This window comes from Delphinus delphis, chromosome 6, assembly GCF_949987515.2.
Source record: "Delphinus delphis chromosome 6, mDelDel1.2, whole genome shotgun sequence".
Lineage (NCBI taxonomy): Eukaryota > Metazoa > Chordata > Mammalia > Artiodactyla > Delphinidae > Delphinus > Delphinus delphis.
The window spans coordinates 36487491-36502172 of NC_082688.1; the positions used below are offsets into that span (position 1 = coordinate 36487491).

The 14682-nt window shown below is 37.9% G+C and overlaps 1 protein-coding gene across 1 annotated transcript in view; it reads right to left on the reverse strand.

The window, feature by feature from the left end:
* The window catches only part of RECK (reversion inducing cysteine rich protein with kazal motifs), a 73153-nt gene that overhangs the window by 46767 nt on the left and 11704 nt on the right, over nt 1–14682 (reverse strand). The window contains exons 4-6 of the mRNA XM_060014523.1: nt 14305–14341; nt 11663–11748; nt 10046–10093 (exon numbers count right to left, since the gene is read on the reverse strand). Coding sequence (XP_059870506.1) covers nt 10046–10093; nt 11663–11748; nt 14305–14341 — 171 coding nt within the window. The remainder of the gene's footprint in view (nt 1–10045; nt 10094–11662; nt 11749–14304; nt 14342–14682) is intronic.

Below are 14682 nucleotides of genomic sequence, written 5' to 3' on the forward strand. Positions count from 1 at the left end.
GAAGACTTTGGATTATTATTCTGAATGCAGCCAATGCAAGGTTGAATTTATGTCCATAGAGTATCCTATTTTAAGTCTATTTTTTAAATCAACATCTTAAATTGTGAAAAAATCATTTTCTTGAAGTATTATCATTTCCCTTAAAAAATTTTGATCATGAAATCTTTCCTCAGGCAGCTGCTTTCATTAGCCAGTTCCTTACCCTACCTAAAATGGTTTTTGAGAACTGCAATAAGCCCTCCCACCTATGGGCACACCTAGCAGAAAAACTAAGATACAGAGTGAAATCAAAGTCAAGGGAACCCTATGTGATCCTTTATGCCACACTGACCTTCCTTCTGGGGGGAAGAGCCATTGGGGTCCATCTGCGAGGTAGACTCTGCGGCTCTAACCTCTTGCTCAGAACTTGGCTCTGCAGATTTATTTTCTGACCTGGCCACTCACTTTTCTACTTCAGTGACCCCTTCTGGCATTTCTCCATTTGTCCACTTGTCTCAATACTTTCTCTGTCCACTGCCCTTCTACTACTACTGGTCCCTCCAGCTTCCCTTTCTCACCAATGATGAGGATGACGAAAATGAAACAAACATTTCACATGAATCTTATTAAAAACAAACAAAACCAGGTTTGAATCTTGGATATTTTAGTCACTTCTGGACAAAGACCCAAAAGAGTACATTCTATGAACTGTTATTAATGTTTCCTATTCCCAAGGCTACTAGTTAAAAGGGGCTGCTTTGTTCCTAAGGTCTCAATAAATAAAATGTTTGCTTTTCACAGATGGACTGAGAGTTCTCCCAGTTTGAAGTTTTGCATGAAGAATCTAGCTTATTAAGTGCTAAGTTGGGGCTTCCCTGGTGGCGCAGTGGTTGAGAGTCCGCCTGCCGATGCAGGGTACACGGGTCCATGCCCCGGTCTGGGAAGATCCCACGTGCCGCGGAGCAGCTGGGCCTGTGAGCCATGGCCTCTGGGCCTGCGTGTCTGGAGCCTGTGCTCCGCAATGGGAGAGGCCACAACAGTGAGAGGCCCACGTATGCAAAAAAAAAAAAAAAAAAAAAAAAAAAAAAAAAGCTAAGTTGGAGAGATTAAATAATTGACCTTTTGTTTTTCTTTTTTTTGGCCACGCCGTGCAGCTTGCAGGATCTTAGTTCCCCGACCAGGGATGGAACCCAGGTCATGGCAGTGAAAGCACCGAGTCCTAACCCCCGGACCACCAGGGAATTCCCCAATAACTGACCTTTAAAAACATGTTTTTTAAACCTCCACAAGGTATTTTCTCCTTGTTGTGGACACCATGGCTTTTTAGTAAAAAAAATTCTAAGTGACTAGAATATGTAAAGGAGTTTAATAGGACATGGATATCACTAAACAAATGACTCTTCAGCCTCCCAAATAATAAATGTCATTTCAATAGTGGGATAAAAATGAAACCCAAAACTGAGATAAGATTAATAGGTCCAGACTGCTCAGAGAAGTTTGCTCATTATCACCCAGAGCATCCAACCAGCTGGAAGCAAATTCACTAGCAAGTAATACCTGCAGAGTAACATGAGGTCTAGAACACAGCTTACACAGAGTATGTGTTTGTGGCAAATTGACTGCAGCAATGGCCCCAATTTTTTACATTTCCCTGTATCTATTTCTCTCACACTAACTCTGGACTTAGTCATGTGATTTTGCTTTAGTTAAGTGGACAGTAGCAAGCATGAGGTAAGTAGAGACCTGCACATATACTTGCATGTTTCCACTTCTTTTCTTGAGCCCCTGCCACCACCATGGGAACCTGCCTGAGCTAGCCTGCTAGAAGGCTGGGAGAGACACAAAGAGGAGAGCTGAGCTGACTTAGCCAAGGGCATCCTAAACCAGCCAGACCCTGGCTGACTTGCCAGCTGACTGCAGATGCACAAGTGAGCCCAGCCAGAAGCAGCTAGGCCTGCTAAATGCATGAGAAATAATAAATTATTATTAAATAATAATAATTCTAGGCTATGGAGTTTTGGGATGGTTTGCTACACAACATTGTGATTACAGATACAGTATTCAGTGCTTTCTCTGTTCATTCAAAGAATGCCTGATTCATAGACATTTACACAGGGTTTTCGCATAAAACTGCTATTTACTCTGAAACAAAGAACCTTATGTACTGTCCAGAGTGGGAAAACTTTCTATTAAAAAATTCTATCTATAAAAATACTAACTGTAGCACCTATTTACAGGCAACAAATTTTTGTTCATCTTTTAAGTCTTACCTGCTCTGTGAAGACTTCCCCATTACCCTGGGAAGGGTTTTTTCCTCCAGGCTTCAACGTGTCTTGCACAGACTTCTAGCAACGTACTTGTCTCACTGTATTGTAATGGACTATTTGAATTTCTCTCTTCCCATGGACTAGGCTATGAACTTCTTACAGACAGTGGCTAAATCCTTCCATCTTTGTACTCTGAGAACAGTGCCTGATACATATTAAGTGTATCAACTCAATGAATGTTGAAGGAATGAATGAATGACATGCATGCAAAGACAATTGAGACAATGGACTCTGTCCTAGGAACTCAAGACTTTAGCATTAAAAAGTGACTTGAAAACAAAGACTTACACTATACGGTGACCAATGCTATAATAAAGCATGTCAAGTGTTTATAAATAGCAACTAATTTTGTGTGTGTGACGGTAGAGGGCTGAGCAGGAAAGGTTTTAAAGAGGAACCATCTAAGCCAGAATTTCAGTAGGGTTATGGCATGCTGGGGTGGGGTGGGGGTGAAGGGGAGTTCTGATTTGTAATATTTGCTGATATGCGTGGTATAAATACCCCCATCACAGCTGCTTTTCAAGTTAAAAGCTGGCTTGCCAAACTCCTGAATATTTAACAACCAGTTCTCCCTAGCTGGTGGGAGCTGGCTCCAGTCTACTAATGGATGGGGATGATAGGATGGATTCAGGGAACAGGAATTCCAGGAGGGCAACAGGTGGTACAACTAACAAATACAACACATGGTAATCTGGGAAGTTATAAGCAGTAAGCTGCTGAAGCGTCAAGGAGGGAAGAGTCGGGGGCTAGGTCGAGAAAAGCTTAAGTATACCAGGCTGAGGAACATGAACTGTATCTTACAGGTGAGCCACTGAAGAGTTTCAAGGAAGGGAGTGATACGACCATATTTGGTCTTTAAAGAGGTCACCCTACGAGAAGTGGAGGTAGTAAATAAGAGGAGAAATTAGAGACAGGAAAGCTAGTTGGGCAGCTATTGTAGTTGTCCCCCAAAGTGGTATAAAGGCCTGAGGTAGGCAGTAACTGAGGATCTGGAAAGGAGACCAATTTAAGACATATTCCAGAGGCAAATCTTTAGAGCTTAATAGCCAGTTTTTTTATTTTTTGTTTTGTTCTGTGGGAGGTGGTGAGAAAGAAGAAAGAGTAGACAACACCTCTTAGGCTTTTAGTTTATGTGTCTGGGAGGACTGTACTTAAACAACCAAGCAAGAAATGCAAGAAAATGGTAAGTTTTTGTTTGGGGATGTGTGTATGTGTGGTGTTGTGTAGCAGTAGGGTGGAGGGAAGAAGAGGTAGGGAAGGTTAACAGTCAGTTTGGCTGATTTGAAATGTCAGTTGAACATCAAAAGAACACATATCCAGCAGTGATTCAGGAGAAAAAGAGGTTAGCAAAGAAGATTCTGGAGTTGTCATCATATTGGGGCAATTAAAGCTATGGGAGTAGATGAGATTGCCTAGGGAGAAAAACCTGGCCATTTGGATCAGACCAGGTCACAATCTAATCAGACTTGATCAGATTTCCCTTTTGGGATGATCTCAATCAGGTGACTTATAAGAAGAATGGACTGCAGAGGAAATACACTAGCTCAAGGAGACTAAATGGGAGCTATTCCCTTCCCCAGTACAAAGTATGACAGAACAAAACAACATACAAATGGAACGTAATCAAGGATTTATACTATCTCAAGCCAGTACTGCAGGACCTAATAGGTTTCGCTCTTTTTGGAGCTCATCAGCTGCAGGTAACGGCTCAAATCTAGTCTGACACAGCATACCTGTATAGCATTTTACCATTTACAAAGCCTCCCATTCACAGTCTTCTACTTACCATATTCTGACAATTCTTGGAGTTTCCTTGGTACTAAAAGAAGCTTTACATTTAGGTGCTGAAGGCTCTGCTGAGGCAAAGTACCACATGATTCTTTTTGCTAAAATCCCCAAGCCAACTGTCCAAAGCCTAGGCTGTCATCTGCCATGTAAGAAGGTCTACTCTATTCCTGGAACTACTGCGGCACAGATCCAATCATACCGAGGCACAGAAGGCCTCTAGCTGTCCAGAGAATCCTGCTGGTCCTACATCCCTGCCCTCCTAGGTCTAAATTTTTAGGGCTATTTTTTCATCCCTTTTCCTTTATGCTTCTGGTAGTAAATCTAGAATCAAGGTTAATTTGAGAGAAAAGGAACAAAATAAAATTAAAACATAGAAATCTTTAAAACAGAACATTTTATTGCGACATTTCCTGAGGATACACTGGACAGCCCATACAGACATACATAAATATGCACCAAACACTGGCATCCACGGGTACCACAAAGTGTGTGGTAAGCTACCATTTGTGTACAGAAGGGTAGAAGAGGACTATATATACATATTTACTTTTATGTGCATAAAATATCTCTGGTGACCTTAGGAACTGGGTGGCTGTGGTATAAGAGGTAGGAAAGAGACTTTTTATTGTATACTGTTTTGAATTTTGAACATGTGAATATTCAAAAAATAAAATTTAACACATACCTGCACTCTTATGCATTTAGCTGTGTGTTGATAGGATAGTGCTGACAGACCTGAGCCTGGCACTCACAAGGCTGACCATCTTTGTTTTTGTGGTTCTTAGAGCCTCTTTTTAATATCCTCAGAGTCTTAATTTTATCTCAGCATTCTCAGAGAACCAGAGCCCCAGGACAGAACATTATTTTAGTTTTCTTTAGCAACAGTTTAGTTTAAAACTTAAATGGATTAAGCTTAAAAAGAAAAAAAAAAAAGCAAATCCTCACAAAAATATCTCCTACTGACTTTCCTTCATAGTTTCTCAACTTCCTTAATGAAATAACATCAAGGAACTGGACTGAAGAAAGCTAGGAAGAAAGGAGAGAAATGAAAATCACATTTCTGAAAACAATATAAAGAAAAGCGCAGAGAAGGATCTGTGAAAGAAGGAATAAAAAAGTAAAAGCACAAAAGTCTGAGGACAAATTTGCAACACTGTATTTCAGTGGCTCATGCAGCAAATGGAAAGGTATATATATTTATGGCCATTATGTTAGAGAACGGCAGGTAAGGTGTGACATAAAGGTATGAAATGGGTTTATGAACCTGAAACTAAAATTTGTCTCATCATGTTACAGACACTGCCAGGTCTCTGGGAATACACCAGCCTCATATCATCTTGATGTTTATTCTGACATTCAAGAAAATCACTATCAACAACCAATTTTTGTTTTTAACCACCATCTTGGTGGCTAGAAGAAAATGTTTTCAGCCAGCTATAGACAAAGACTATGCAAAAAGTATTACACTAGATGTCTCACACCTCATGGAAAACATGATTAAGTTTTTACTTTAGTTCTAATCAGCCAATTTGCCCTAGTATGGCTAAACTAGTATGGCTCTAGTTTATATCCAGCATTTGTTCTGATTGTTGGTGCCGGTCATTCCAGTTGTTTAATATTTTAAATATCATCCCTGGTCTAGTATCATACATCCATGAGTGCATGTGGCCTGATAAATACTTCTAGATGGGCCAAGACCAAGCCTGTGAAAACGCATGGCTAACCTAGAACCAAGCATGCCCATGACACTTGAACACATCTGTGATGGAGTTATCAAGCCACTGGTTGATTTTGATAGCTCTAACCAAATGTGTGTGATTCTGAAAGAAGTATTCTCAATTTCTGAAGGTGGTACTCTTTCATAGGTATGAGTCAGAATAAGAGAACTGCAAAGATGGGAGAATAGCCAAATCTCCTATCCATTGCAGAAATCCCCTCCACAATGTATTTATCCAGTAAATCTTTGCTTTGAACACTTTCACTAATAAGAATTTCTCTTTTTCTTGGAATATCTCAATCTAATATTCTCATTGAATGTCAGATCAGTACATGGCTCCTTCTCTTTCCATTCCCTAAAAACGATTTTCAAAATCAGCTTTCTATTTTTTCTATATTTTTTCTTTCATAAAGCTTTCTTTCACTCTCAACGTTCAAGAGTCACTTCATGGTTGACTTTGGGCATGATCTCTCCTCATCTTTAGTCTGGTATTCCTAACTACCTCTGAGATATGGGTTTTTACACTGAAAAAGACCTAACAATGTACTTCAATTTCTTTAAAATCCCTTCCCAATGTATATGCTATCTTTGCTGTGTATTTTCTCTTTTTTTTAAACTCAATAATAAATTATTACTGTTTTATACAACCTGTGTGTGTTTTAACTTAGTCACTTTGTATTTTTATTGTTCTCATTTTCCTTTGCATCTCAAATAATTATAGATATTTTAGAACTTCCTTTAAAGAAGGATTTCTAGCAAGGGTCCAGTACTGGCAATTCTCTGTTTTTGTCATATGGAAATACCTTAATTTTGCCTTCTTTCTTGAAAAATATTTTTGCTGGATATGATAGTTATTTTCTCTCAGAACAGTTTAGGTATCATTCCACTGTTCCTGGCTTCCTCTATTGCTACTGAAAAATCAGCTGTTGACCTCCTTTGAAGACAATGTCTTTTTTCCTGACTGCTTTTAAGACCTGTGGCTATGAGGTCTGTCTGTAACGTATGGATTTAAAAAAAAATCCTGCTGGAGATTTCTTGGGCTTCTTTAAACACTGCCTCTGTCCCATATTCTTTCTTCTTCTTTGAGTATTCCAATTAGAATACTTCCTCTATTCTCCATGTTCCTTAAACTCTCTTTCAGCCTATCCTGCGCTGCTTTTCCATATAACTTCTTTAGTCCTATCTCCCAATTCACTAATTGTTTTTTATATTTCCCTGAACATCATCTCCTATATTCAATCCTTTATAACAAATCCTGAATGACGGACTCTACCTTCAAATCTCTGATTTATTCCCAAATACTCGATTTTATTGCTATCATCCTAGTTGTGGGCCTTATTTGTTTTTAGCTAAGTTAGAGGAACTTGGGGGATCTAAAACTTAGCCTGCACATACCTAACACTTGAAGCTTTCTAAAATATTGGACTTTTATTTGTTATGTTGGTCTCCTATCACAGAATCTTTATCATCTCCCTCTACTAAATAATGGGCTGAGCCCCAAAATATCATTTTTCCAGGATCTGGTCCCACTTTCCTATCCAAGCAGATTCTCAGCCCAAAATAGGCCTATCTTCTTTTTCACCCCCCACCTCAGTCATGTGCATTTTTGCTAAAATGCTGTTGATCCAGTCTTCTGACCCAAATTATACCAATCCTTTCAGGCCTCTCTTTTGCAAAGTTTTCCCTGTTAACTCCCAACATGCTCAGTCTGCTTTCCAATTTCCTTGAGTTCTTGCATGTTCAGTACATATTTTAACTATCTCGACTCAGGTATAATTCTTTAACTATCTCGACTCAGGTATAATTCTTTTAATACTAAAGAATTAAGCTATATGTAGCTTAACCATAATTCTAACATAGGTCTGACTTCAAAGTTTGTTTTCTTTCTTTTTTTAAGATAATTTTATTTTATTTATATATTTTTGGCCATGCTGCGCAGCTATGAGGGATCTTAGCTCCCCGACCAGGAAACGAACCCATGCCCCCTGCAGTGGAAGCATGGAGTCCTAACCACTGGACCACCAGGGAATTCCCGAAAGTTTGTTTTCTTTCTAATATAATAAAACTGCCTCTCACTATTCAATAAATATTTGTTGATTTGCCTAAAAAGAAACCAGATACTATAAAACCACACATAAAAATGCTTTACATTTCACTAGTTTATCTTAGCTTGGTTGGAACAAAACAATCTTAAATGGCATAAAAATTTTAAACTTTATTCATGTAAGTAAATTTCTCAGGAAATCCCCTCGAAGGGGATTCTGCAGCAGCTTATCAGTAAAGATAAACATTAGCTCCTTCAAATATAACCGCTCATTCTCTGAATCTCTAGTCAAACTGCACAACACCATCCTTCAGGGTAAATGTTAACTCCTAAAGTTGTAAGCCTAAAGGAATAGCTTACACATCTGGAAATTCACTTCCAGGGACCACTCCAGTGTTAAGGAAAAGGTACCAAAAGCCTAGTTTTATAAATTATTCTAATGTTGATAAGCAACTAATCCAGTTAAAATAGGTTGCACTACACCAATGTTACCCAATTCACTTTATAACAAATAGCCATTATGTCTAGACTAGGCTTTAACAATTCAGTGAGAGTGACTGTTATTTGGGGCTTATAATGCAGAAACTTCTTTCTGTGTTAAAGTGCTCTTGTCTCTCTTTTTATTTCTAAATAACATAAAAAATCAAATTGAATCTTGAATTATCTTGAATAATTTGTACAGTTTTATATATATATAACACACACATATATATATAAAACACATGTATACTTTACATATATGTATTACATATATATATTTTACGTTTATATATATGCGAAAGAACCTTCTTGGCATGTATATTTTTGGAAGATAGTTGCTTAATTCTAGGCCAAATAGGGGAGGATAGACTGGAAAAGGTAAACTACTCTTAGTATTTCTCTCATAGGACAGTGTTTATCTCTCTTACCTTTCCTGTCCCGTCCTTCATCAACACATACTGGCAGACTTCCTAGGGCAATGCAGAAATCCAGACAAGAGAAGGAAGCACACTAAAATAATGGAGGACAGGCTACAGGAGATGGACAGTGTCAGACATCATGTGGGAGAAAAGAAGGAATTATCACAGTTAGCCACTTTGTTCAAGAGAAACTAAAACTAGTTATTTCAAAGGTAGAGAGATAAGAAAAAAAAGAAAGATCTTTTACTTCTTTGTAGAAAGGCTCTTTTCAATAAGAACAGAAAAGAGTTGCAGTTAATTTGGAAATTTGTCTTCAGAGAAACAGATATAACTTAGCAATAGTACAAAGGAACAAAGGATAAATAAGATTTTTCCAATTCCAAAATATTAATCGAGAGCTATAATTACAGGCTTTGAGAAAAGAAAAAAAAATTAGAACTATAATCTAGAAGCAGTTAAGAGAGTTGTTCTATCTTTCTTCTCCAAGAGAATACAGACTATTAAAAGCAATAGGAATCTCAATGTTTATACATACAAATGATGAATGAGGCATATGTGCTTAAGTATTCTTAATTACACGGTCTTACACTATAAAAAATAATATTGTCATACTTAACAATGAAGTTCTAGGAACTGAACAAAGTAGTCCCAGTGAGGAGCTCTATCACATTAGGGACAATCTTTTGTACATATTTGTCTGATGTGAAATACCTCCTCTACCTCTGCCCCTCCTCAACCTGTTCCCCCCGACACCCAATCTAGATACCACAGTGCTTGAAACACCACCATTGGGAGACAAGAGTCCTTCAGATTTAATAGCCTTTGTAATTTGGTATGTACCTTTCCCCCCCAAATGTAAGATGCTAGGAAAGTCTGAAGCTACTCACACTAGCAATGTGATTTTGTTTCTTCCAATTAGAGGTAGTTGATAAAAGTGGATACCTGGATGGATCAAGGTATAGGAAAAGGGGCAAAAGAGGATATGGAACCTAAGAAAAACTATTTTACAACCTTGGATACAACCAGTTGCTTTATTATGAAAACATCATAGGTTAAATCCTCTGTATATGTGATTTAGGCATTTCTTTCAAATTAACGTTTAATTTCAACAAGTTAATTAAAATTATAACATTTCTAAAAAAAGGTAAATGACATTTTTCTCAACGCCATATTTTCTGTAAAGTAAAAGGCAATTTATTTAACGATGAACTCATTTTTAAAATTTGAGTGATTTTATCAATTCTGATAACATCTAATTAGTCTATCCAAATTTGTTAAATAAAATGCATACCTCATATTCTTTTCTGCAAACTCTGGAAATATCATTTTTTGAAGATGCCTAAAAAATAACAAATTTCTGCATTAATTTATTTAATCCACATTAAACAAACATTAGCTCCAGATATGCTAGAATTTCACTCTCACTTTTATGGCTTTAATCTCACATAATGACACAGTCCTTTTGTTATTTCAGAAACTAGATAACTTTGAAGGAAATGTAAATCAGAGGACTTTTTTTTTAAGCTGAATTCCATTCTGTAGCAAATTTTCTTGTGAAGCTCTGAAGCTCTGCTGCAGTGAATTTTCTTGTGAAGCTTTGCTAGGGCATTTATAGTTTGCTTTTTCTTTAACCCTTCATGTTTTAAGTTCCCATATAAGCCAAGATCCATATGTAACAGAGGAGACAACTAAAGAGTGAAAGGCAATGCCAGGCAATTAATAAGTTATTTTTATGTAATTTTCTTAACAAGTTTATGTAGAAGATATTATTCCTTCTACAGATGAGGAAACTGACAGACAGAAAAACAGAAAGTTATTTACTACATTTAAGTATACACTTTCTATAAAAAACAAGCCAAAACAAATCTGCTGAGGGGTGGCTGTTCTTCCACATGATGATAATCCTCATTTAGAGACGGAGTTCCAGAGCCATGGACTCTGGTTCCTTGTTCTATTTCCTCCCGTTCTATCACCTAGGCTCATGCAATTCTGAATAGACCAGCTGATGAGGACAGGGAAAGCAAGAAGCAGAATGGACTGGCAACTATTCTGTGGCCCACTAGATGTACTACAGCTCAAATGCTCTACAACTCAGTTTCGTCTCAATGCCTGGAGGAGAACAGCAGATAGCTAGGCTATGTGCTGCCCAAAGAGTGTGGCTCAGTGGTCTGTATGAAAGTGAAGGCATCACCATGTCTCATATACTCCTGTCTAGAGACCAGTCACTAGAAGGAGAAAATAAGAGAAGGCTTTCCCGTTTAGTTTTAGGGACACTTAAATTTCCCAGTTTTCCATACTCCCACCATTTGGAGTATGAGGAGCCAGGAGACCAGTTTTTCCACAGCACTCTGAGGAACCACTATGAAAAACATACAGTGAGGAAGAGTTCAGGGGCCTAACTTGAATTGGACCTGAGATATATCAAATCAAAGAGAAGTCATAATTCACTGTAGGAGACAGGCTCACCTTAGGGGCAGAGAAGGTATAAAAGAACATACTCAGAGTAAACCCATGATGAACGACAGAGGGAAGATGAAAGCAAAATAAGCCAACTGTGTCAACTGCTCTCATCCAAGCATGCCTGAAATTTACACGACCATTTGGAGTCATTCAGCACTGACTAAGCATGACCATAGGCAGAATACAAAAGGCCTTGATTCCTATCATATTCTTTCTTTGTGTGGCAGATAGAAGTTAAGAAAGAATAAGAGAAGGCTGAGGGTCTTACATGCAGCAGCCATATCTGAAAAGGCAGCATGTCTAAAAGGAAATGGTCCATGTAAGAAATGCTAAATTTGCAGCTTTTATGGGTCACCTCTCCAAAGATATGAGGTAGGCTAGGTCCAAGACACAGCCGAAACTGAAACTCTACTCCACGCTGCTTAAGAGCCTGATTGCCAAGTGTTACCTGCTTGCATGCCTGTCGACACTCCAAGGTAATAGCCAGTTCACAGCAGCCTAAGCCAACCCAGCCATCAGACTTCTTAAACACACCTTAAAAAGAAAATGTTCAAATGTTTTGGTCATAAGTAGTGACAAACACAAATAGAGTGCCAAACTGGTTCATGGATACCACTACAAGTCAAAGCAGGTGTCCATAAGAAAGCTAACTTAGATAGCAGGGTCTCAAAGTATGAAGCCCCTCCTCCCACCCTTACTCTCAATGCTATCAGTCTTCTCAGGGTCCCTCACAGCATAATTACCAGGTCCTTTGTTTTTTTCCCTCTTCTCCCTGCCCACCCTAAACTCTCTTTAGCTCATTCTCACTCTTAGGTAAACAGAATCTCTAGAGGACATACAGGCTAAGGAAAGCAATGAGAGGCTTTCTTCACCTTTGGACTATGAACCAGAAGAGGAAAGGATTCCAATTTAACTTAATAAGCCAACAAACAAAAAAGGGCATGAGTATTATTGTATTCCAACATTCAAAATATTAAATACCTAGAATATCATAAAACACATGATGCTGTTTAAAAACTGATACTTAGTAAACAGACAGGAACATCTCCTGTGAGCCATGACTGACTTTGATGGGTATACTTTATTGTGGGGCAAAATGACTATTCTGGTTCAATTTATGCATAGCTCTATTTCTCCAACCAAATTACAGTGATATCAAAAGGTGATAAAATTACAAAGTGTTCTAATGCAATTTTCAGATCCCTTTTTGCAATCATAAATGTCAATGAATAACTCCTAGGATAAAATTAGGAGATATAAGTAATAATTATGAAAAAAGAAAAGATTCACTTGTAGGAATGCTACAAATTCCTTCTTATCTCTTTTAAGAAATTCTTTATGCTGCTTCCATATAATACATAGATCTGCAAATCCACATGTACATTAGATTATTATTTCCATTTTTTAAAAATGTCAGGGATTCAAGGCAATATGTAACATAGTTCTCTACACGAAACTAAGACCTAATATAACAAATAGAAGTATTCTGCTAAAAAACAAACCAAAGCAAACAAATGGCCCATGGACAGACAAAGCTCTCAAAATATAATCATAAACCATCCCAATTGTTAAAACTGGCTAAAAATCCTGCATATCATAAGCTTCTATAACCCTACATGTTTTAATGGTATAAAGGGCAACAGACTCCCATCTAGTCCCATTGCCTAGTATAGTTAGCTTCCTCTCAATCTTTGCTGCTTGCTATTCAGAATCACTCATATTCTAGAAAGAATTTTGAATGGAATCAATGTAGGTCATAAACTCTGTGAACTTTTACACCATAATGCATTTTACTGCTGTTTTCACATATCCAGTGCCTCTTAGAAAATATTAAATTATTCAACAAGCATTTACATTCACTGAACCCCTATTATGTACAAGACACTCTATTAGGTATTTTGTGGGCTATGAGATAGATAAAATATATGATTTATCCCTTTATGGAGATTACAATTTGATAGGAACAATACACACATATATATAATTGCAGACACTAGGGAGAGGGATAACTGGGAGAACAAGCAAGGACGTGGGCAATTCTAGGAAGCAAACAGTCCACTTTGTTTGAAATGAAAATTTCAAACAGTGTGAGAGCCTTCAGAATTCAGAGAAACATAAGATATAGCCCCTTTTTTTCAAGGCACTGGCTTTAACCAGGACTGGAAAATGAGCTTTAATCCTAGGAGACCATGAATACCAGGCTAGGGAGTTTGACCTTTATTCCGATGGAAGTGGATATCCCCGGAGGGATTTTTTTTGAAGGGGGTGGGGAGGACAGCTATGGTGTATTGAAACACCAGTTACAAGGTTATTGCAATAATCTACCCCAAAGGTGTAATCATAAAGGCTTGAACTAGGAATAGTGAGGATAGATGCAAGATTTTACAAGAAGAGAGTCAATGAGCTAAAAAGAAAAAGCTATCAGAGATAATGACTTGAGGGCTTCCAGTCTAGAGTGTCATTCACAAGAGAAAGCAGTTATAAGATGAGTTTGGTTTTGAATTGGCACTTCAGATGCCACCTGGATGCATAGATCCAGGTAAAGACGTGTAGAGGTCATGAACAATGACTTGGATTTGAAAGTTATCTTCCCAGAGCTGATTAGATAACAGTTCTGGGAAGGAATGTGGTTACCAGGGTGAATGTGGAGAGAGAAGGGAAGAGGACCACACACAGAAATAACTGTGGTAGTTATGGGGGGGACAGTGTGTGGGGGAGGTGGGGATAAGAGAGGGCAAAGTCACAAGGCCAAGGTGAGGTCACAAGGAGGGAGTGGTCAATCATATCAAGTGTCACAGGGAAGTCGAAGAGAATAAGTACTGAGAAAAAGCCATAAGATCTAGGAACCAAGAGATCCTGGTGATCTTTCAAAGACCAGTTTCAATAGAATGGTAGAAGTGGAGACAAGAGTACCATTAAGGACTGAGTGAATGAGAATTAATTATACATTTGAAAATTTGGGTGCCTACAGGAAGGAGAGGATAGAAATTCAAGGGTAAACATTAGGTTTCAGGACTATGACACAGATTTTACAATCACAAAATAAGTTTCAAAAAATAAAGCGCTAAATGTTGCAGTTCTATTGCTTACCTGGCAAAGATGAATTCATACAACTCCAAATTTCAACCTAAAATTGTAATCACCAAAAGACTTTTATGTAGATAACCAGTTCCTAAATATGAAAATTTCTACAGAAATTATGTATAGCTAATTTGATTATGTTTGTGTCTACACAATCAATGATCTAGAACTATATGAGTATCAACCAGCTATTCAGGGAAGAAAAAACAGAACTGAGATGTAAAAATGCTGCTTGCTGCTTTCCCATCTTTCCATCTGAGAGTACTAAGGACAAATATGGTTACTCAGGATGCTTACTAGGATAACTGTTTCCAAGCACAGAGATAAAAGTGCCTGTTGAGTGACTAAAGGAAAATATGTCAGTCAGAACTGTTTGATCATCAACCT